Source organism: Saccopteryx bilineata, chromosome 3 (assembly GCF_036850765.1).
Source record: "Saccopteryx bilineata isolate mSacBil1 chromosome 3, mSacBil1_pri_phased_curated, whole genome shotgun sequence".
Taxonomy (NCBI): Eukaryota; Metazoa; Chordata; class Mammalia; order Chiroptera; family Emballonuridae; genus Saccopteryx; species Saccopteryx bilineata.
In genome coordinates this window covers 144,979,751-145,004,617 of record NC_089492.1, presented here as the reverse complement: position 1 = coordinate 145,004,617, position 24,867 = coordinate 144,979,751, and the positions used below count along the sequence as shown (strand labels likewise).

The window sequence follows — 24,867 nt, the reverse complement described above, 5'->3', positions numbered from 1 at the left end:
AACTTTTGTTATTATGTTTTCTATTATAAAAGAAATAAATACATGTATACTGCAGACCAAGAGTGGGAATCCCACAATCTCACCCGTCCCAGCAGAGCACTACAGCAGGATATAGACTTCTCCATCCCTTTTCTATCCCCTCCACCACTCACGCACCAAGAGGGAGCCTGCTAGACAACCTTTTTTTTTAGGTGAGAGGAGGGGAAATAGTGAGGCAGACTCCCGCATGCACCCCGCCAGGGACCCACCCAGCAACTCCATCTGGAGTGGATGCTTGAATATCAAGCAATTTTTAGAACCTGAGCGCTGATACACTCCAACCAAGCTATCTTCAGTGCCCAGGGAGACGCTGGAACCAATCTCGAAGCAATAGAGCCACTGGCTATAGGAGAGGAAGAGGGAGAGAAGGGGATGGGGGAGAAGCAGATAGTTGCTTCTCAAGTATGCCCTCACCAGGAATTGTGGGAGACGGGCTGTGGGCTGGTAGGGTCGTTGTAGCCTAAGGCTTGGTTTGGGACTGAGCCTTTCCCACTCTTATAACTAAGATCTTTTAATACTAAGATCCTTTCAACACTAAGCTTTTCTCCACACCACTGACTGTTGCATGATGTAGAGTGGTGCACTCTTATAAGGAATCCAATGTATGCCTCAGATGAGCGGCTTTGTATCAGGCTTCCCTATTTGTATATTGGATTAAAGGCTTTGTCTATGCTATATAATAAAGCAAAGACCGGGGGCTCACTCTCTCTGATATTACCTTTAGCATTGAAGAGGCCTCCCGATCCCATCTTCTTTTCTCGGTGAGTCTATTTCCTTAATTCCACACCGTTCTCCCTCAGGACCTGGAATTACTAGCTGCACTGGTCCGCAGCAAGGAATCAAACCCGAGACTTCCACATGCCAGGCCGATGCTCTACCACAGAGCCAACCAGCCAGGGCCACCTATGCCAGGCCAACACACACACATCCTCAGCCTCCGAGTTTAAACTCTCCAGTAGACTTTTGCAAACATGTAGCAGACTATTATCTTGAAAGCCATTATTGCAATTGCAATACCAAGGCACCTTAACATAGAATATTTTAAACTTTTTTTTAAAAGCTTGGTTGGGAAGATGAAGAGCCATACTGTAAAGGAGGGGAGGCATTTGTTGGTCAAATAAGTTTGCAAATATGATGTATATGTTTGCTCACTTATATTTGTATTGGGTGTGGGGGACAGGCTATAAGCAGGTAGGGTCATTATAGCCTAAGGCTTAGTTTTAAGACTAAGCCTCTCCCACCCTAAGTGACTTTGTATGAGAGACTTCCTTATTTGTATATTGGGTTAAAGGTTTTGATTTCTACACTATAAAATGGGGAAGACGCCTGACCAGGCGGTGGCGCAGTGGATAGAGCATTGGACTGGGATGCAGAGGACCCAGGTTCGAGACCCCAAGGTCGCCAGCTTGAGCACGAGCTCATCTGGTTTGAGCAAAAGCCCAACAGCTTGAACCCAAGGTCGCTGGCTCCAGCAAGGGGTTGCTTGGTCTGCTGAAGGCCCGCAGTCAAGGCACATATGAGAAAGCAATCAATGAACAAATAAGGTGTTGCAACACGCAATGAAAAACTAATGATTGATGCTTCTCATCTCTCTCCATTCCTGTCTGTCCCTGTCTATCCCTCTCTCAGACTCACTCTCTGTCTCTGTAATAAATAAATAAATAAATATTTTTTTAAAAAAATGGGGCAGACCTGTGGTGGCGCAGTGGATAAAGCGTCGACCTGGAAATGCTGAGGTTGCTGGCTCGAAACCCTAGGCTTGCCTGGTCAAGGCACATATGGGAGTTGATGCTTCCAGCTCCTCCCCACCTTCTCTCTCTCTCTCTCTCTCTCTCTCTCTCTCTCCTCTCTCTCCCTCTCTGTCTCTTTCTCTCCCTTTCTCTCTCCTCTCTAAAATGAATAAAAAAAAATTAAAAAAATAAAAAACATAAAATGGGGCAGAGGAGCCCATGCTGGAGGAGAGCAGAGAAAGGCCACATGGAGGAGAGTAGAGGCAGCCAAGATGGCAGAGTGCTGAGGGAGAAGCCAGTTTGTGCAGAGAGAAGGAGATGGGGAACAGAGGTGTGAATAAGACTGGTGATTAGAAACCTTTGATTCTAGGAAACTCAGATAAGTCAGTGGCTTTGGGAGCCCTGAATGAAAAGGGAAGTGTTTTCTCACTGTGTGTATTTCTTGCCCGCTAGGTGCAAGCTAGGATTAAAGCTAATGGCCACCAGTTCTTGGAATAAAACAACGGACTGTTTCATTACCGTCTGTTCGAACCCAATGCAAGCCTGCATTGGCCAGGCGGCTGTGGCGGTGGCCGTGGCTACTGGCTTTACAGCATTAATAGATTACACAAGCAAGTGTGGGAATGAGCTGCTGACAATGGAAGAGCCCTCACTCAAAAGGTCAGGAGCTGCCTGACCTGTGGTGGCGCAGTGGATAAAGCATTGACCTGGAAATGCTGAAGGTGCTGGTTTAAAACCCCGGGCTCACCTGGTCAAGGCACTTACAGGGATTTTACTTCCTGCTCCTCCCCACTTCTCTTTCGCGCGCACGCTCTCTCTCTCTCTCTGTCTCTCAAAATGAATAAATTTTAAAACAAAAAAAGTTTTTTTAAAAAAGGTCAGGAGCTGACCAGCTAGTGGGAGGAGAGAATTGGCGAGAAGTAGCAACCACTGAGTCAGAGGGTCCCTGAGACATGCCCCACATCCTGCACCCCAGGCAGTTTGGTAGCGAAGTGAGAGCAGACTTCTGACAAGTTCCAGGGGTAACATAAGATTTTCAGCCAGGTCTGGATCTCAGCCTTGGATGATGCATATCAGACCTGGTGGTAGTAGGTGCTCATTGTATCTCCCACTCCCACATCCTTTAGAATTCTGTATTATCAGCAAACCCCTGGGACTCCAATCCCATTATAGTTAATAATTCATTAAATATTTCCCCCTGATGAAATTAGTATATACTTTATCTCTCCCGATTAGCTCTGGACTAAGCTGACACTATATTAGACTAGACATTGGCAGAGAATGTAAAGAAGTGGGAAAACTCAAGAAACACTAAGTGAAATCAACAGGACTTGGTAATAGATTAGACAGCGGAAGTGAGGGTGGGGGAAGGATAATTTTTAGTGTATATAACCCTTCACCTACATAGAAACTACTGGAAAGGGGTCAAGTATGAGGAGAAAAAACAGCTGTTTTGAACAAGGTTGAGTTTGAGCTGACTTTAAGACACCCAAACTATATCAAGTAGGCAGCTGGCTCTGAATCTGAGAATTGAGAAGTCTGATATTAAGATTGGAGTCCTCTCCCTTAAAGTGACAAGTGAAGCCCACAAGCATAGTTGAAATGCCCCAAGTAACCAGTGAGAAGAGGGAGCCTAACTTGAGAAACCCCAACTTTTAATAGCTGGACAGAGGAAATATTGAAGCTGTCAGAGGCAGAGGGAAACAAGGACAGTACCATGTCCCAGAAGTAAAGGGTGGCAGCCCGAAGTGCACAGCTCCCACCACCCTTTCAGAGGACTTGCTGTGCTGACTGGCTGTCACCAGCTGCTCTTCCACATCTTCAGATTGGACACAGTGCTCAGGCCAAGGTCACACTTCTCCAAACTGCTCCTGATCAATGGCTGGGCTTGATGGAAGCCGCTTCTGCTTGATACTTCAAACAAGCCAGCTTTGCCTGGGCTCCCTGCTGGAGCGGCCAAGACTCTCCACGCTGCGGGGCAGTCAGATGCTCTTCCGGCCGCCCCCGTCCTCTGCCCTTGCAGCCCTGCACTGAGGGCCTCAACCACTCACCTCTGGACTTCACGTTCAGAACAATCATACTTTATCACTTTTAGTCAGATATTCTGTTACTTAGAGACAAATCATCCTAACAGACATCACCCACAAGCTGATAGGAAGACATAACCAGATGACAGACTACAGGATAGTTTCTGAGGTTTAAAAAATAAAAAAATAAAGACAGGATATAAAAGGAAGGATATAAAACATGAGGTTGGTTTTAAAACAGAAAAATATTTAATTCATTCTAAAAAATATCAGGAAATAATGAGACCCACAGGAAAACAACATACTATGATGAAAAGGGGCTGCTAGTGGTTTTAGGGTCTCATTCCTAGAATCCTGAGGCTTTGATGCTTTGAAGAAATTATTTTGTCCTTCAGATACTCATGGCTACTCAAAAATAAATTACATACATCTGTAAGAGTTCTGGCCTGCTGAAGCTAGAGGGGAGCTAGGTAGGAAGGAGAAAGATCAATCTACAATAAACTGATCAAAGGGCTGCTGGGTGATAGCACAGAGCCATCCCAGGCGGGCAGGCCCGAGCTTTGGTGTGAACCAAACCCCATAAAAGCTGGGCAGCCCAGGGAATGTGCCAGTCAGCCATTGTTCAGTTACTTGTCCAAAGCCCCATGGAAGCACAGCCCTGACTTCTCGACTTCAAGCCCCCTGCTGGTTGGTTTCGTCATTATCTCGTCTCTTCCAAATCTGTTAGAAATGAGCATAATAGATATTTAGAAGGTGGCAGGCATTCAATCTACAAATATTCATAAAATACCTATTTTACCCTAGGCAATAAATAGCCTATGACTCAACTTACATATCTGTCAAATCCCCTGAAACTAACTCATCTTACAGAAAATTCCTTTTCATTCAATATTTTTTCCATATATCCCCCTTTTTCCTAATTTCCATTCCAAACTCCCTTTCTAAAAAATAACTCGGCCCTGGCTGGTTGGCTCAGCGGTAGAGCGTCAGCCTGGCATGTGGGGGACCCAGGTTTGATTCCCGGCCAGGGCACATAGGAGAAGCGCCCATTTGCTTCTCCACACCCCCCCTCCTTCCTCTCTGTCTCTCTCTTCCCCTCCTACAGCCAAGGCTCCATTGGAGCAAAGATGGCCCGGGCGCTGGGGATGGCTCCTTGGCCTCTGCCCCAGGCGCTAGAGTGGCTCTGGTCGCGGCGGAGCGACGCCCCAGAGGGGCAGAGCATCGCCCCCTGGTGGGCAGAGCGTCGCCCCTGGTGGGCATGCCGGGTGGATCCCGGTCGGGCGCATGCGGGAGTCTGTCTGACTGTCTCTCCCTGTTTCCAGCTTCAGAAAAATACAAAAATAAATAAATAAATAAATAAAAATAACTCATAGTCAAGCCTATAATCTTAAACAAAGTTGCTAGAATGTAACTCTAAACAAGAAGTGCCTGCTCTCTTTTTTATAAAGCTATAGCTTTTTCTTAGTGTCAGTCTTCTTCACCAGGCACCAGAGTAGTTATGAAGAGAAGACAGAGATACTCTGCTCCCCCCGCTCTCACCCCAATAGAAAAGACAGTTAAAATAATACTGGTGCTCCAATGAAGACACGCAGAGTGCTAACTGTGCCTAGAGAACCGGGGAAAGCTTCAGAACCAACTCCTAACTGGTGTCCTGAGGATTCCAGGCTGCTCCTCTTTGAAATCAGATCATACAATCTAAAGCTAACCTGGGCATAAATAGAACCTCCCTGCTCACTCATAAATCTTCCATACGCCCCGCTCTTCTCTCTCTGAAAATCTCCTGGACTTTCAAGGCCACGTGATCTTCCTCTTCAGTGCATCCCAACAGGCACCCAGCTTAACAAAGGCTCTAGACAACCACTTCCTGCCTTCACACCCATCGTTCCTCTCGCTGACCCCACACACCCCCTATTTGGCGCTGACCAAGTCTGTGTCCAACCCACCTGAATGTAAGCCTCCGACAGCGTGATCATCTGGGGAAGGATGTCAGTTACCTGGAGATCTTGTAATTCATACCATTTGCCAGTCCCCTGCAAAAAGTATGAAGGGCTGAATTAATCTGCCTCCTAAAACCGAAAGGTGTACAAGGTAGGCAACACAGTAAAAAGTTAGAAAAACCCGAACAGCCACAAGACCATCCCCCAGAAAGAGTCCTAAATAAAAGGGTGCATGACCTCTGCTAGGCATCCTTCAATTTAAAGAGCTTTTGAGGTACTGATCTTGGCAAAGCAAGTCCTGCCAAAGATTCCTTAAGTATAATGGAGCCCAAACACTCTACACCTATTGAATTTAGGTTACCAACAAAGAGAAAAAGGAAAAGTCCTCTACTCTTCACCTAAGATGTCTCTTTGCTGCTCAGAAATGACAGACTAGACACAAGGACCAAGAAGGTACAGTGTCAACTATTGAAAATATCTAAAAATACACACTGCCACCCCCACCCCACAGAACACAGCAATAGTCAAGAAAAAGCATCCTTAGTGGACAATGCTAATCGAACTAACTCATCCCCTTTGGCCTACAGAACTAGTGCTGCCAACACAGCAAACCCCACCTCACTTGATGTTTCCATAAACAAGGAAAACAGGTTTCTGGATCATGGCAGAGGCCCTTCCAGAAGCTCACCTGCCTCATCCATCCAAACTTCTAAGAAATGCCAAGAGACACACTACAGAACAGAGTCATTCCAAGCCCTAGCCGGTTGGCTCAGCGGTAGAGCGTCGGCCTAGCGTGCGGAGGACCCGGGTTCGATTCCCGGCCAGGGCACACAGGAGAAGCACCCATTTGCTTCTCCACCCCTCCCCCTCTCCTTCCTCTCTGTCTCTCTCTTCCCCTCCCGTAGCCAAGGCTCCACTGGAGCAAAGATGTCCCGGGCGCTGGGGATGGCTCTGTGGCCTCTGCCTCAGGCGCTAGAGTGGCTCTGGTCGCAACATGGCGACGCCCAGGATGGGCAGAGCATCGCCCCCTGGTGGGCAGAGCATCGCCCCTGGTGGGCGTGCCGGGTGGATCCCGGTCGGGCGCATGCGGGAGTCTGTCTGACTGTCTCTCCCTGTTTCCAGCTTCAGAAAAATGAAAAAAAAAAAGAACAGAGTCATTCCAGATACTCCAATAGTTCAGAATACAGGAAACATACAAGCTTAGGATCACATAATCAAGTCGCCATTCCCAGTTCAAGGCCTGGTTAAGAACATAGTAAAACCAAACACCTGGATTTAAACCCCAATTCTACTGCCTTCAGTACATAAATGACTCGAACTATGAGGGCAGGTTTCCTCATTTATAAAACAATGGTATTAACACCCGTCCTGCAGGTTTCCTCATTTGTAAAACGATGGTATTAACACCCGTCCTGGAGATGTGTTTTATGAAAATAAATGAGGTGAACATATGCTGAGTACTTGGAATACTTTCCAGAGCACAGCAGGGCACCCGGTAAACAGAACAGTCCTAGAAAACTATTAGAACAATCTGTGCTAATAATCTGTGCAATACCAAATATATCTGAAGTACATGTTTCATCCACTTTCAGCTTGAGTCAAATTCACAAAATTTAGCTGAAACAGAACTTCTAGACAAGTATTTCATAAACTTTAATTCTGTTAGTCAAAAGACCTGTTAAAATGCAGCTTCTGATTCAGCAGGTTTGGGTGGGGCTTAAGGTTCTGCCTCTCTAATGTTGTTATGACGTCAGTGCTGCTGGTCCAAGGACTCCACCTTCAATGGGGAGGCTCTAACCCAGGACAGTGGTTCTCAAACCAGGCTACACAGTGGAATATCCTGGGGAACTTATATTTTTAAGTGAAAAAGAGAGAGAGACAGGGACAGACAGGAAGGGAGAGAGATGAGAAACATCAACTTCTCATTGTGGCAACTTAGGTATTGACTGATTGCTTCTCATATGTGCCTTCACAGAGGATGGGGGGCACAGCTCTGGGCCGAGCCAGTGACCTCTCGCTCAAGCAAGCAACCTTGGACTCAAGCCTGCAACCATGGGGTCATGTCGATGATCCCACACTCACACCGGATGAGCCTAAACTCAAGCCACAACCTTGGGGTTTCGAACCTAGGTTCTCAGGGTCCCAGGCCGACATGCTATCCACTGCACCACTGCCTGGACAGGTTCTCCTAGGGAACTTTAAAACATCAATGATGCCTGGTCCCCACCTTCAGATACTTTAATGCAGTGTCTTAATCCTGAATGATATTGTAGGCCAGATAATTCTTGGCTGTGGGGGCTGCCTGTGCATTCTAGAATATTTACCAGCAACCCTGACCTCTACCACAGTTGAAAACCAACAGGCACAAGTTACTGGTTCTGATGTAATTGGCCTAAGATAGTGCCCAAATATCAGAATTTTTAAATCTCCCCAGATGAGTCCAATGTGCAGCCAAAACAAAGAACCACTGCCTTAAACTCAATAACTGACAGCTTTTTTTTTTTTTTTACAGAGACAGAGAGAGAGTCAGAGAGAGAGAGGGATAGAGAGAGACAGACAGGAACGGAGAGATGAGAAGCATCAATCACTAGTTTTTCATTGTGCGTTGTAACACCCTAGTTGTTCATTGATTGCTTTCTCACATGTGCCTTGACTGCAGGCCTTCAGCAGACCGAGTAACCCCTTGCTCAAGCCAGCGACCTTGGGTCCAAGCTGGTGAGCTCTGCTCAAACCAGATGAGCTCAAGCTGGCGACCTCAGGGTCTTGAACTTGGGTCCTCCGCATCCCAGTCCGACGCTCTATCCACTGTGCCACCACCTGGTCTGGCAATAACTGACAGCTTTATTCGCAGAGTCCCAAAGTCAGGGTAAAGAAAGAACAAACTGAGGAAGCTGCCCTCCAAGATGCCAAAGAAACACCTGTTTCTGTCACCCTGTGCCATGAGAAGTCAGCGCCACTCACATGATGAAGCACATGGATCCGGTAGGAGCCCTCGGAGGGCTTGCCGTCGTGCACGATGTTGGCAATCAGGTCGTAGGTGGTGTTCTTATGTACTGCTTGCACTTCCTCTGACAAGTACTCCCTCAGATCCACGTTTCTGGTGATGATAAACATAAAGCCAGAAGATCAGACAAAGGCTACCCGGTTAGGAAAACTGTCCTACACAAACGGACCACAAAGTTGTTGAAACCTATTTTAGGACCCTGGATCTAGGTAGGCTTACAGACCCAAGGAAGCCCAGGTTTGTGGAAATTCACATAATCTGCTATAAAAATTAGTCAAACTAGAAAGATTGGCTCTATGGGACATTTTTTAAAAATAATTTATTCATTTTAGAGGAGAGACAGAGAGAGAGAAAGGAGCAAGGGAGGGGCAGGAAGCATCAACTCTCATATAAGCCCAGGGTTTTGAACCAGCGACCTCAGTGTTCCAGACTGATGCTTTAATCCACTGCGCCACCACAGGTCAGGAACTATGGGACATTTTAAAAGTACATTTTATAAGCATCTCTAGCAGTCAAAAGTGCAGTGTAGGGCCCATTCGGACTTGAACTAGAATCAGGGCTCTGCCACTTTGAAGTACGTGTGAGTTTGAGCAGGATATATAACTTTGAAGCTCTTCTATGATGAGCAAAGAGAGTCACTATCTCTGAGATGGTGAGAATTCAATGAGAGAATAGGTGTAACGGCCTCGCCCTCTGCATGGCCTGGGATCTGCTGCAGCTGCAGGGTTTGGTCCATACCTGCCTCTGGTCTCAGGCTATGGAAGGCCTGACCACACGATTATGTGGGTTGCCACTGCATGTAATTATAGTAATAATTCCAATATGGCAAATTAGGCATTCCGATTTATGATTTTCGTTTGATTTTCTGGGATCTTGCTTCTTTATCTGATTTTCTTTCTTTTAGCTAAGCAGAATAGTTGCAATTAATAAAAACCAATCCAAGGCAGCTAAGCACAAAAGGGGAATTTATTTAAGGTTTTCAGACTAGGAAATTCAGCTGGAACAAGGCACAGAAGAAGCAGGATCTAAGAGAGCTACTGGCCCTCCTTCCTGCCTTTTTTTTTTTTTTTTTTTTTAGATATTTTGAAATGTCTTTACTTTTTTTTTTTTTTTATACAGAGACAGAGTCAGAGAGAGGGATAGACAGGCAGAAACGGAGAGATGAGAAGCATCAATCATTAGTTTTTCATTATGCATTGCGACACCTTAGTTGTTCATTGATTGCTTTCTCATATGTGCCTTGACCGCGAGCCTTCAGCAGACCAAGTAGCCCCTTGCTCGATCCAGCAACCTCGGGGTCTCAAACCAGGGTCCTTCCGCATCCCAGTCCAACATTCTATCCACTGCGCCACCGCCTGGTCAGGCCCTCCTTCCTGCTTTTGATGTCAGCTTCATTCTTCTCCTTCCTTCTGCAGCTGGCTTTTCCTCCTTTATGCGACCCACCTCAGCTACCCTCCAGGCCCCCAATTTCAGTTCTAGTTGCCAAGAGAAACTACTCACTAGGTTCCTTCGGTTGGGACTTAGAAACAGAAAATTTATTTTTAATATCTGAACACTCACTTTCAAATATTAAATAAAAAATTCTTGCTGTACCTGGAATAAAATTGCTTTTTGTGTTTTGTTGAACTCTAGCCATCGGTTGAAGTATAAATGAATACTGGTTATTGCAAAGAACTTGCTATTACAAATGCTGGCAGCCTGACCAGGCGGTGGCGCAGTGGATAGAGCATTGGACTGGGATGCGGAGGGCCCAGGTTCGAGACCCCGAGGTCGCCAGCTTGAGCATGGGCTCATCTGGTTTGAGTCAAGCTCACCAGCTTGAACCCAAAGTCACTGGCTCGAGAAAGGGATTACTCGGTCTGCTGAAGGCCCATGGTCAAGGCACATATGAGAAAGCAATCAATGAACTAAGGTGTCGCAACGAAAAACTGATGATTGATGCTTCTCATCTCTCTCTGTTCCTGTCTGTCTGTCCTTATATATCCTTCTCTCTGACTCTCTCTCTGTCTCTGTAAAAAACAAACAAACAAAAACAAAAAAAATACTGGCTGCCTGACCAGGTGGTGGCGCAGTGGACAGAGCGTTGGACCCAGGTTCAAGACCCCGAGGTCGCCTGACCTGTGGTGGCGCAGTGGATAAAGCGTCGACCTGGAAATGCTGAGGTCGCCGGAAGCCCTGGGCTTGCCTGGTCAAGGCACATATGGGAGTTGATGCTTCCAGCTCCTCCCCCCTGTCTTTCTCTCCTCTGACTCTCTCTCCTCTCTAAAATGAATAAATAATAAAAAAAAATCCTTAAAAAAAAAAAAAAGACCCCGAGGTCGCAGCTTGAGGGCGAGCTCATATGGTTTGAGCAAAGCTCACCAGCTTGGACCCAAGGTCGCTGGCTTGAGCAAGGGGTTACTCGGTCTGCTGCAGCTCCCCAGTCAAGGCACATATGAGAAAGCAATCAATGAACAACTAAGGAACCGCAACGAGAACTGATGTTTCTCATTTCTCTCTCTTCCTGTCTGTCTGTCCCTATCTGTCCCTCTCTCTGTCTCTCCCACAAAAAAAAAAATGCTGGCTGTGAAGACTGTGCCAAGACAGTTATGAAGAACTTTCAAACGCTGGCCAGGTAGCGCAGTGGATAGAGCATTGTCCCAGTGCACTGAGGTCACGGGTTTGATCCTCAGTCAGGGCATGTATGAGAAGCAATCAGTGAGTACACAATTAAATGGAACCATAAGTTGATGCTTCTCTCCCTCTTTCAATCAATGAAAAAATTTAAAAAACAAAAAATAACTTTCAAATATTTAAATAGGGAAATAGATTGACAGTTAATGTGAACATTAAGAACATATGTTAACTACATAATTTTAAGGAAAATAAATTCTTTTTAGCTTACAAATATTTATAAAACTTTAAATAATACAAGGTAGAATAAGAGAGATTGTATTATCATATTTCCAATCTATGTAGAACTGTCTGCTGTGCCGCCACTCATAACGGGAAATATGATAATGGCACTTCTGAAAGGATTCACAGGACATGCTAACAGTGGTTATGGTCACTTCTGGATAGATATCTCCCTCTGAATTTCAGACTGTTAATACATTTTACATGTCAAAAAATACAAAACCTTTTCAATGTAAACAATGTAATTATAAACAAATATGAAACTTTGTTCTAATTACATTATGTAGCTTTCTATGTGTTAGTGTTAGCTATTTCTCAGGTTGATAGTACTCATGTAGAGAAAACAGCTGTGTTAGGCTTGCTTGCTTGCACTTTGTATGATTAGTGCAGGAGCATGTGGCAGGGCCACGTGTATGTAGCCTGCATTAAGGCTATAGGTGCTTTACCTCAGGGCTGATTGTGGATCGCTTGCCCGCCACTGCGAGGGGCCGTTTGGCAGATTACTCGCCCACCACCACAAGAAGAGATTTTCCCCTGCCTTGTTTGCTTGCCCACCATGTGGGAATCTAATAAATGGGAATGGCCCAACGCTTTCAGCTCTGCAGTTCCTCCACCATCTGCCCATATCCAATGTGAACCTGCCTGGCCTCAGCCACCGGCATTACACCATATAAACTGCAATACATAGTCAATGTTTAAGAGAGTTTAGATATGAGTCCTAAGGAATCCATGCGAGACCTAGAGAGCCACAGTGCCTGCCAGCTGCTAAGAGCTGACTCTCCAGGTTCTGCTCTCCTCTGCTTTAACAGCTATGCAGACTTGTCTGAAAGAGTCCCTGAGAAATCTTCTGGAGTATCTATAATCAAGTTCTCATGGCTGAACAAAACTGTTTTAAGTGGCAAAAGGGAATGAAGATATATTACAACATTTTGTTTTAGAAAATAGTCAGAGCCTGACCAGGCAGTGGTGCAGTGGATAGAGTGTCAGACTGGGACATAGAGGACTCAGGTTCGAAACCCCGAGGTCACCAGCTTGAGCCCAAGGTCACTGGCTTGAGCAAGGGATCACTCGGTCTGCTGTAGCCCCCTTGGTCAAGGCACATATGAGAAAGCAATCAATGAACAACTAAGGTGCCACAACAAAGAATTGATGCTTCTCATCTCTCTCCCTTCCTGTCTGTCCCTATCTGTCCCTCTCTCTGTCTCTGTCTCTGTCACAAAAAAAACAAAAGAAAATAACCAAAGAAGCAAACCACACTCATCTCCCAATGAGAATGGTCAAAACTAAAGAACATCTAGTTAGCTAGAAGTAAAACTTTAAATCTGCCTGACCTGTGGTGGCGCAGTGGATAAAGCGTCGACCTGGAAATGCTGAGGTCGCCGGTTCGAAACCCTGGGCTTGCCTGGTCAAGGCACATATGGGAGTTGATGCTTCCAGCTCCTCCCTACCTTCTCTCTCTGTCTCTCTCTCTCCTCTCTCTCTCTCTCTCTCCCTTCTCTCTCCTCTCTAAAATGAATAAAATTAAAGAAATAAAAATTAAAAAAAAAAACTTTAAATCTATGCTCCAAAAACCCTATCTCCAAATGAGCAGAGAACACCTAACTGCAAGTGTCATAAATGCTGATAAAAAGATGTGCTATGAATAAAACACAGGAGAAGAATTAGATATGAAAAGGGTCCTTTTCAAGAATAGGGATTTTGCTAATCCAAAACCAAATTACTCTAAAAGTAATTAAAGTACATAGAGTAATGAAAACGCAGTTTCCAGAATTAGTCACACAATTTGATGTTCTCATAAAGGCTGATTAGGCAGAGGTATAGCTGACCCTTGAACAATGTGGAAGTTTGGAACAATGATCCCCTGTGCAGTCAAAAACCCACCTACGGTCTGACCGTGGTGGCGCAGTGGACAGAGCATTGGACTGGGATGTAGAGGACCCAGATTCAAAACCCCGAGGTCACCAGCTTGAGCACAGGCTCACCAGCTTGAGTGTGGGATTGCTGGCTTGAGAATAGGATCATAAACATGACCCCATCCTCACTGGCTTGAGCCCAAAGGTCGCTGGCTTGACAAGGGATCACTTGCTCTGCTGAAGCCCCCCCGTCAAGGCACATATGAGAAAGCAATCAGTGAAGAACTAAGGAGCTACAACAAAGACTTGATGCTTCTCATCTCTCTTGCTAAAAAAAAAATTTAAATTAAATAAAAAATAAAGGTCAGCTGTAACCTTTTTCTCAACTTGTCCAAAGTAAGCTTTCTGGCCCTGGCCGGTTGGCTCAGCGGTAGAGCGTCGGCCTGGCGTCCGGGGGACCCGGGTTCGATTCCCGGCCAGGGCACATAGGAGAAGCGCCCATTTGCTTCTCCACCCCCCACCCCCCCTCCTTCCTCTCTGTCTCTCTCTTCCCCTCCCGCAGCCAAAGCTCCATTGGAGCAAAGATGGCCCGGGCGCTGGGGATGGCTCCTTGGCCTCTGCCTCAGGCGCTAGAGTGGCTCTGGTCACGGCAGAGCGGTGCCCTGGAGGGGCAGAGCATCGCCCCCTGGTGGGCAGAGCGTCGCCCCTGGTGGGCAAGCCGGGTGGATCCTGGTCAGGCGCATGTGGGAGTCTGTCTGACTGTCTCTCCCCGTTTCCAGCTTCAGAAAAATACAAAAAAAAAAAAAAAAAGTAAGCTTTCTGAACAGCAAACCACTGAAGTCAGTTACCAAAAATACAAATGAAACTGATGGCAAAATAAACATATTCCAGGCCCCATATAAAAAAGAACCAATGCAGTAAGGAAATTTCCATGGTGACTGAGCAGCAACTACTACCCACACACAGTTCTCCATCCCTGGAGTTGCCCTGAAGTTGCCCTGGAGTTCCAAGTGTTCCGTCCTACCAGGAACAGACTGGTGACTGAGGCAATTCACAAGAGTCCGATTCTGAAATAAAACCCTGGTGTGTAGACTTTCAAAGAAATCTCCTCTTGGGGCAGCAGAAAGCTGGCCTCTACACCCCCCAATTTCATTCTAATTGTCACACAAACAAGATGCTAGTAAAGAAAAATATGGGAAAGGAGAAAAAGAACTGCATTTCTAACCAGGTTTCCTATTCCTACCCCGCACTGTCCTCAGATTGTTGGTAATCATGGAACCAAAAATGATAAAATGTTACACATGGACCATGGGGCCATCTAGTTAAAGCCTCTCATTTTATCTATAAGACAACATTTAGAAAACACACAGGTAGGACAGCCCAGAACTCAGACCCCTTTAATTTCACAGTACCCTTGTCAACACTACAGAGAGTTCAGAACCGAAACTATTTCCAAAGGAGAAGAGTGGCAGTCTTAGCAGTTTGGGCAGCTGGGTAATGCAGGGAGATGGAGGGAGAAAGAAAAGAAGATGATGGCATCTGTCCATTACAGTCCCATACTCATCTGTAAAGGTTCAAAAAAAAAAACAAAACAATACTACTAAGCTAAACATTGTGTTAGTCCTATCATATATCCATCCAAATCCTTCTCAATAAGAAACTGTTGCCTGACCAGGCAGTGACACAGTGGATGGAGCGTCGGACTGGGATGCATAGGACCCAGGTTCAAGACTCCGAGGTCGCCAGCTTAAGCGTGGGCTCATCTGGTTTGAGCAAAAGCTCACCAGCTTGGACCCAAGGTCGCTGGCTCAAGCAAGGGGTTACTCGGTCTGCTGAAGGCCCGCAGTCAAGGCACATATGAGAAAGCAATCAATGAACAACTAAGGTGTTGCAACAAAAAACTGATGACTGGCCCTGGCCGACTGGTTCAGTGGTAGAGCGTTGGCCTGGCGTGCAGGAGTCCCGGGTTCGATTCCTGGCCAAGGTACACAGGAGAAGCACCCATCTGCTTCTCCACCCCTCTCCCTCTCCTTCCTCTCTGTCTCTCTCTTCCCCTCCCGCAGCTGAGGCTCCATTGGAGCAAAGTTGGCCCGGGTGCTAGGGATGGCTAATGACCTCTGCCTCAGGCACTAGAATGGCTCTGGTCGCAACAGAGCGAGGCCCCAGATGGGTGGGGCATCGCCCTTTGGTAGGCATGCTGGGTGGATCCCGGTCAGGCGCATGCGGGAGTCTGTCTGACTGCCTCCCCGTTTCCAACTTCAGAAAAATACAAAAAAAACAAAACTGATGATTGATGCTTCTCATCTCTTTCTGTCCCTGTCTATCCCTCTCTCTGACTCTCTATCTGTTAAAAAAAAAAAAGAAACTGTTACCTTAGCTAAAAGCCAACACAGAGACCCACATTTCCTCCTGCCAGTTGTACCACCAGGTTTCTCTACGTTCTCAGAGATACCTATTTCAGCAGGTGAAAAACCATGTCTCTTGAGAAATAAAAGCCAACTGCCCTGGCCGGTTGGCTCAGCGGTAGAGCGTCGGCCTAGCGTGCGGAGGACCGGGGTTCGATTCCCGACAAGGGCACATAGGAGGGGCGCCCATTTGCTTCTCCACCCCTCCACCACGCTTTCCTCTCTGTCTCTCTCTTCCCCTCCCGCAGCCAAGGCTCCATTGGAGCAAAGATGGCCCAGGCGCTGGGGATGGCTCTGTGGCCTCTGCCTCAGGCGCTAGAGTGGCTCTGGTCGCAACATGGCGACGCCCAGGATGGGCAGAGCATCGCCCCCTGGTGGGCAGAGCGTCGCCCCTGGCGGGCATGCCGGGTGGATCCCGGTCGGGCGCATGCGGGAGTCTGGCTGTCTGTCCCTGTTTCCAGCTTCAGAAAAATGAAAAAAAAAAAAAAAAAAGCCAACTGCCAACCCTGAAAAGGACCTTGAAGGAGCTTTCTGAGAAGGTGGCAAATTAAAAATACCTGGTACAGCCTGACCAGGTGGTGGCGCAGTGGATAGAGCGTCGGACTGGGATGCGGAAGGACCCAGGTTCGAGACCCCAAGCTCACCAGCTTGAGCGCGGGCTCATCTGGCTTGAGCAAAGAGCTCACCAGCTTGGACCCAAGGTCGCTGGCTCCAGCAGGGGGTTGCTCGGTCTGCTGAAGGCCCACGGTCAAGGCACATGTGAGAAAGCAATCAAGGAACAACTAAGAAGTCGCAACGCCCAACGAGAAACTGATGATTGATGCTTCTCATCTCTCTCCGTTCCTGTCTGTCTGTCCCTGTCTATCTCTGCCTCTGTAAAAAAAAAATACCTGGTACACATCCTAATTTTGCATTAAAATATTCATAAATGTTCACAAAAAGAAAACTGCACGGTTGTGTTTAAAAATAATTTAAAGCCTGACCTGTGGTGGCGCAGTGGATAAAGCGTTGACCTGGAAATGCTGAGGTCGCCGGTTCAAAACCCTGGGCTTGCCTGGTCAAGGCACATATGGGAGTTGATGCTTCCAGCTCCTCCCCCACTTCTCTCTCTGTCTCTCCTCTCTCTCTCTCTCTCTCTCTCTCTCTGTCTCTCCCTCTCCACTCTAAAATGAATAAATAAAAAATAAATTTAAAAAAATAATAATAATAATAATTTAAAAATAAGCCTGACCAGTGGTGGTGCAGTGGATGGGGCATCAACCTGGAACACTGAGGTCCCAGGTTCGAAACCCTGAGGTCACTGGCTTGAGCACAGGCTCACCAGCTTGAGTGCAGGGTCACTGGCGTAAGTATGGGATCATTTATGTGATCCCAACGTTGCTGGCTTGAGCCCAAGGTCACTGGCTTAAGGAAGAGGTCAAGGCACATATGAGAAGCAATCAATGAACAACTAAAAAGTGTCAAAACTACGAGCTGATTCTTCTCATCTCTCTCCCTTCCTGTCTCTCTCTCGCTAAAAATATTAATTAAAAATAAGACATCAAAATTTATAACTTCCTAAAAAATTTATAACTTCCTCATCAATAGGAAGATTTTAGACATATTCCACCCTCTAGAGAAAAAATTAGATAGAAGGACCCCAAGAGGAGAAAACAAATCTGTAGTCATCCCCACTTTTCACGCCTAACTACAGTGTGCAGAAGATGTGATGACCAGCGATGGAGGAACTCTCAGGATTAACTGCACAGGATTATTTCCAAAACCAAGCAGACTCCTACCTGTTCTACCCTCATTTCATCAACTGTTTTTTCCTACAAGGAAAAGACTACAATTCCCAGCAAGCAATAGGAAAGGAGGCAAAGGGGGAATTGCTTCCAGGTAAACATCTATCCTTGAGGCTTTGAAATATTTATAGCCTTCAAATAAAAACTCTTAACTTACGTAGTGTAGAGAAGCTCTATTCCCTAAGATTCCCTAAGAACTAAACAGTCCAAAATTAACAGTGATACAAAAATATGAGAACTAAACAGTCCAAAATTAACAGTGATACAAAAATATGAAAAGAAATTCAGGCTCACTCCCACTGAAAGAATGTGGAGCCTGACCAGCAGTGGCACAGTGGATAGAGTGTCGGACTGGGATGCGGAGGACCCAGGTTCGAGACCCTGAGGTCACCAGCTTCAGCGCAGACTCATCTGGTTTGAGCAAAGCTCACCAGCTTGGACCCAAGGTCGCTGGCTCGAGCAAGGAGTCATTCAGTCTGCTATAATCCTCCCCCCGGCCGTCAAGGCACATATGAGAGAAATCAATGAACAACTAAGGTGCCGCAACGAAGAATTGATGCTTCTCATCTCTCTCCCTTCCTCTGTCTGTCCCTATCTGTCCCTCTGTCTGATTCTGTCACAAAAAAAAAAAAGGTGTAACAGCATAATACTCACGTAATAGGAAAGTTGACAATAGTTGGATTCTTCTCCACAAAGAAATTGTTTTTAGTGAATCTCTTAATACAAAAGATTAGATATGGAGGCAGCTTGGTGAGCTGGAAGCGCTTCAGAAAGTTCTCCTTGTAAGTCTTATATTCCTAGAAACAAAAAGAAAATTATCAAATTAATGCTTGAGTACTGGAGCAGGGGCATGAGATTTGTTGTGGTTTGAATTTTTTCATCTAATTTGCCTTACACTTAGAATTCACAAGACACCTGACACCAGAAACCACGTACAGGCTTAGGAAGAGGACTGGCTCCAGCTGACTACATCACCTCAACTGTGGGCTGTGTTTCAGCCAGCACGAGCATGCTGTTGAACTCTAACCATAGTAATGTGTGGGTGTGTGTTTCTACAAATAAAACAAAAATGTCAAATGAAAAAGAGGATTGGTTAAAAGGCACAGAATTACAATCATGAAAAGTCTCACTTCCAAAATAAGGAAGGAACTCTTGACCATTGCATGTACCCAAGGAACCAGGCTCTTCTGAAGCAGTGAGGAGCCCTCATCATAAAGGGAATTCCCACAGAGCTGTCAACACTCTGCCAATGTTTCTTCCCCCTCAAAGGTCTCAAGTCTCGGGGTTCAAGTGCAATCTGTCAGGCAACATTTACTGAGGACTCATTCAGCATGTTTGAGGGGACAGTGAAGGACACAGGACAGCCTACCCAGCCCAAGAGACTTAAAAGATAGTGTACATAAATTTATTTTTCTTTAACAAAACACAATTTAGTAGAGTAAAAACTAAGATAGGAGTGAAAAACTAACCATAACCAGAGAGGAAACACCAATAAAAACACTGCTCTCTGGAGTGGGTGAGAACCAGAAGTAACAAGAGATCCCCTCAGTGACCCCATGTTTTCCAAAAATTTATTTTAATTTAAAATTAAGATTAAAGAACATTTAGGATACACATACTCTAAAATCACCTAGATGATGACATTCTAAACCAGGGGTAGTCAACCTTTTTATACATACCGCCCACTTTTGTATCTCTGTTAGTAGTAAAATTTTCTAACCGCCCATCGGTTCCACAGTAATGGCGATTTATAAAGTAGGGAAGTAACTTTACTTTATAAAGCAGAGTTACAGCAAGTTAAAGCATATAATAATAATTACTTATCAAGTACTTTATGTCGGATTTTTGCTAAGTTTGGCAGAATAAATCTTTATAAAACAACTTACTATAGTTAAATCTATCTTTTTATTGATACTTTGGTTGCTCCGCTACCGCCCACCATGAAAGATGAAACGCCCACTAGTGGCAGTAGGGACCAGGTTGACTACCACTGCTCTAAACCATCAAGTAAGTTTCACTTTAAGCATGACAACATCAGGAGCACCAAAGAGCTGCTCACCAACAACAGTGGTGAAAATTATTTTAAAAAGCCACCAGCACCACCACCATTTAAATTCTATTGAAATGGTCTTCAAAATAGAGCAAATGAAAAAACATTTACTGAAGAAAATATTTTTTGCCTGGCCTGTGGTGGCAAACTGGACAGAGCATCAACCTGGAATGCTGAGGTCGCCGGTTCAAAACCCTTAGTTTGCCGGGTTAAGGCACATACAGAAAGCAATCAATGAACAAAAATGAAGCAACTATTAGTTGATACTTCTCATTCCGCCCCCCTTTTCTCTCTGTAAAATCAATAAATAAAATTTTTTCTTAATTAAAAAAAGAAAATATTTTTCTCTAAGTTGTTACTAAAAAACTCTATAATTAAGTAAAAAAAAAATCAGAGTCTGTGGTATTTGAGCCAAAACCTATACCTTCCTTTCTCTCCTAACACAGTGAGACAAAAACTCCTCTCAGGACTGGCACATCCTCCCCACGGGCTCACAGAGGGTAATCGCCCAAGGGAGACAGAATGGCAGCACCATGCTGTTTGATTATTACAGTTTTATAGTATAGCTTGCTATCAGGTAACATGATTCCTCCAACATTGTTCTTCTTTCTTGATTGTTGCTGCTTTTTGGCATCTTCTGTGGTTCCATATAAATTTTGGAGTATTTGTTCTAGTTCTATAAATACGCCATTAATATCTTGACAGGGATTACAATGAATCTGTAGACTGCTTTGGGTAATATGGATATTTTATAATTATGTTAATTCTTGCCTGACCAGGCGGTGGCACAGTGGATAGAGCATCGGACTGGGATGCAGAGGACCCAGGTTCAAGACCCCAAGGTCTCCAGCTTGAGCGTGGGCTCATCTGGTTTGAGCAAAGCTCACCAGCTTAGACCCAAGGTCACTGGCTTGAGCAAGGGGTTACTCGGTCTGCTGAAGGCCCACGGTCAAGGCACATATGAGAAAGCAATCAATGAACAACTAAGGTGTCGCAACGTGCAACAAAAAACTAATGATTGATGCTTCTCATCTCTCCATTCCTGTCTGTCTATCCCTCTCTGACTCTGTCTCTGTAAAAAAAAAAAAAGTTAATTCTTCCTGTCCATGAACACAGTACATGCTTCCACTAGTGTATATCTTCTTTAGTGTCTTACAATTTTCCAAGTACAAATTTTCTAATCCTTGATTAAATGTATTCTAGGTATTTTATTCTTTTTTTTTAGCATGAGAGACAGACAGAAAGGAAGAGAGATGAGAAGCATCAACTCACAGTTGCAGCACTTTAGTTGTTCAGTGATTGCATCTCATACCTACTTTGACTGGAGGGCTCCAGCCAAACCAGTGACCCCTTGCTCAGTCAAGTGACCTTGGTCTTCAAGCCAGTGACCATGCAGTCATGTCTATGATCCAAGGCTCAAGCTGGTGACCTCAGGGTTTCAAACCTGGAGACCTCAGCAGCCCAGGCTGATGCTCCATCAACTGAGCCACCACTGGTCAGGCCAGAGGCAGAAGGATCCCAAGTTCAAGCCGGCGACCCTGCACTCAAGCTGGTGACCTTGGGATTCAAACCTGGGTCCTCAGCATCTCAGGCTGACACTCCATCCACTGCACCACCACATGGCCAGGCTTAAAGAACATTTGAGTAGTACAAGAGAGGGCACTATAATACAAGTGAAGAGTTGGGGGGGGGCAATCAGCTAGAAACAGCATGAGGTCTGGAAGGCTCACCTAAGATAATATATGCATTACATACATGTGGCGATTTCCAAGTATAAAAAGAAAACTGAAAAATCAAGAGAGAGAAAGGGTAGCAGAGCAGGTGTACAAATGGGCTACCTTCTCAGTGATGCCATTGAACTTGGCCAGAATGTTGAAGAGTGGCACCTGGGGGATGATGAGCTGCTCCTTTTCATCCTTGTAGAGGGGTGCAGTAGGAAGGTCCAGGGTGAGGTACATAAAGGTGGATTCCACCATTGTCTCCTGGTACTCATCATTATGAAGCAGCTGTTCTTTTTCTTCAGCTGGCTAAAAATTAATGAAGAAAAAAGAGAGGGAAGGAGTGTGAGCAGCAAGAGACCACCACAATGTAACAATGTTTCTGTTACATTTACACTGTGCTTCCTTTTATACTGAAATGAAGTCAATACAATACACTGGACAGTTTTACCACCTGGTTAAAGTAATGCAAGAATGAATAGGCTTACATCTTCAAAGATTTTTACTTAAATAGCAGATTATTTTAAAAGCTTTTAAATGATGTAGAAAGCTTACCTGAGCTTCTGAAAACACACTTGCACCACCCAATGGCCAGACCACATAAACCAGCAAACCCTATCCAAACATTAAATCCAAAACTTAAGCACACTAATAGGCTAAGAACCCAAGGGAACTACCATTTGGCAGGTGTTCTATAGAACCTCTTCCTGGGGCAGGAGGCCATGATGGTTCTCTAAGCTTCTCTTTGTCAATCCACTCCAACAATATATCAGTCTGAGGCTCAGGTTCAACCCACTCACCAGATCAGGATGAGGAAGCTTCTTAGTGAAGATCCTCATGGACCCCTGGAAAACATCAGTCACAATAGCTGCACAAACAAATCAAAATGAAAATTCTGTCAGGTTAGAAAGCATTTCCAAAATACAGTCATAACTTCTAAATTTCTGAAACAAACCAACATCTCCCAGCATAAGACCCAAAGCTGTTACTAAACACAGAAGTACCTTTGTATTGTAAACCACCATAGTACCTTTACAACTGTGTAAACAATTTTGTCTGTCTTCACAAAACAGCCTCTGACCCTTCAGCAAAGAGCCTGGCTCATAAGAGAAAAATTAAGTGCGTTTGAAATAAATTAATAATTTACAGAGCCTGGGGTTTTTGAATCATAAAAAATCCATAAGTAAAACAAAGTACAGTTGACCCTAAACATAGGTTTGAACTGTATGGATCCACTTATAATTTGATTTTTTTCAATAAACATGTACAGTACTGTAAATGTATTTTCTCTTCCTTATGACTTAGATTTACTAAATAATACTTTATTTTCTCTAGCTTCCTTTATCGTAAGAATACAGAATATAATACATATAAGACACAAAATATGGGTTATTCAATCGTTTATGTTATTGGTAAGGTTTCCGGTCAATGGTAGGCAATTAATAGTTTTGGGAGAGTCAAAAATTACACACAGATTTTTCAACTACACAAAGGGTCAGTGCCCCTAACCCCTATGTTGTTCAAGAGCCAACTGCACACCCAAGAACTTCCCATTACCACATAATCCCTACAAAGGGAGAAAATGTCTACCATGCATGAGACATAAATGAAAAAAGACAAACTAAGAATGGAGCAGAGCAGAATCAAAGAAATGAAATAAAAAGCACAACAGAGTTCTATAGTCCTCAAGGACACAAGTCAGAAAACTCGCCCTGGCTGGTTGGCTCAGTGGTAGAGTATCAATCAGCCTGGTGTATGGATGTCCCAGGTTTGATTCCCAGTCAGAGCACACAGGAGAAGCACCCATCTTTCTTTCCCTCCTGCAGCCATAGCTCGATTGGAGCAAGTTGGCCCAGGGCACTAAAGATGGTTCCATGGCCTCCACCTCAGGTGCTAAGAAGAGTTTGGTTGCTGAGCAACAGAGCAATGCTCCAGGTGGGCAGAGCATCACTCCATAGTGGGCTTGCCGGGTGGGTCCCGGTCAGGGTGCACATGGGAGTCTATCTCTCTGCTTCCCCTTCTCTCACTGAATTCAAGAGAAAAAAAAATTCAGCAGGTGTGCATAGTCTGAGGACACTTAATAGAGGTGCAAAGCCACGTAGTAGAAGAAATAGCACACCACACCAAAAAAACATCAAGCTTGACCAATGGTGTTGCAGTGCATAGAGCATCAACCTAGGATGCTGAGGTCCCAGGTTCGAACCTCTGAAGTCACCAGCTTGAGTGAGAGTTCACCTGGCTTGAGTGTAGGCTTAGCTTGAGCGTGGGCTCACCAGCTTCAGTGTAGGATCATAGGCTTGAGCCCAAAGGTTGCTGGCTTGAGCAAGGCATCACTGGCTCAGCTGGAGCCCTTCAATCAAGGCACATATGAGATAGCAATCCATGAACAACTAAGGTGTTACAACTATGAATTGATGTTTCTCATCTCTCTCCCTTCCTGTCTGTCCATGTCTGTCCCTCGTGTGTGTGTGTGTGTGTGTGTGTGTGTGTGTCTCTCTCTCTCTCTCTTTCTTTCTCTCTCGCTAAAAAAAAAAAAGTCTAGCCCTGGCCGGTTGGCTCAGTGGTAGAGCGTCGGCCTGGCGTGCAGAAGTCCCGGGTTCGGTTCCCGGCCAGGGCACACAGGAGAAGCGCCCATCTGCTTCTCCACCCCTCCCCCTCTCCTTCCTCTCTTGTCTCTCTCTTCCCCTCCCACAGCAGAGGCTCCATTGGAGCAAAGATGGCCCGGGCGCTGGGGATGGCTCCTTGGCCTCTGCCCCAGGCACAAGAGTGGCTCTGGTCGCAACAGAGCGATGCCCCGGAGGGGCAGAGCATCGCCCCCTGGTGGGCAGAGCGTCGCCCCCTGGTGGGCGTGCCGGGTGGATCCCGGTCAGGCGCATGTGGGAGTCTGTCTGTCTGTCTCTCCCCGTTTCTAGCTTCAGAAAAATACCAAAAAAAAAAAAAAATTCTATTAGCTAGAAATATACAGCTCACAAAAATTAGGGGATATTTTGAAATATCCCCTAATTTTTGTAAGCTGTATGTATTCTAATAAAGAAAAATAGAGAGGCCCTGGCTGGTTGGCTCAGCGGTAGAGCGTCGGCCTGGCGTGCGGGGGACCCGGGTTCGATTCCCGGCCAGGGCACATAGGAGAGGCGCCCATTTGCTTCTCCACCCCCCCCCCTTCCTCTCTGTCTCTCTCTTCCCCTCCCGCAGCCAAGGCTCCACTGGAGCAAAGATAGCCCGGACGCTGGGGATGGCTGCTTGGCCTCTGCCCCGGGCGCTAGAGTGGCTCTGGTCACAGCAGAGCAACGCCCCGGAGGGGCAGAGCATCGCCCCCTGGTGGGCAGAGCATCGCCCCTGGTGGGCGTGCCGGGTGGATCCTGGTCGGGCGCATGCGGGAGTCTGTCTGACTGTCTCTCCCCGTTTCCAGCTTCAGAAAAGAAAAA

At 45.7% G+C, this 24,867-nt stretch overlaps 1 protein-coding gene across 1 annotated transcript in view; it reads right to left on the bottom strand.

The window, feature by feature from the left end:
- Positions 1-4,022: 4,022 nt before the first annotated feature.
- USP39 (ubiquitin specific peptidase 39) overlaps positions 4,023-24,867 on the bottom strand; it is a 42,434-nt gene continuing 21,589 nt past the window's right edge. The window contains exons 8-13 of the mRNA XM_066267602.1: positions 22,243-22,310; positions 21,563-21,751; positions 18,329-18,471; positions 8,695-8,830; positions 5,740-5,826; positions 4,023-4,516 (exon numbers count right to left, since the gene is read on the bottom strand). Of these exons, the coding sequence (XP_066123699.1) occupies positions 4,469-4,516; positions 5,740-5,826; positions 8,695-8,830; positions 18,329-18,471; positions 21,563-21,751; positions 22,243-22,310 (671 nt within the window). The 3' untranslated portion in view covers positions 4,023-4,468. The remainder of the gene's footprint in view (positions 4,517-5,739; positions 5,827-8,694; positions 8,831-18,328; positions 18,472-21,562; positions 21,752-22,242; positions 22,311-24,867) is intronic.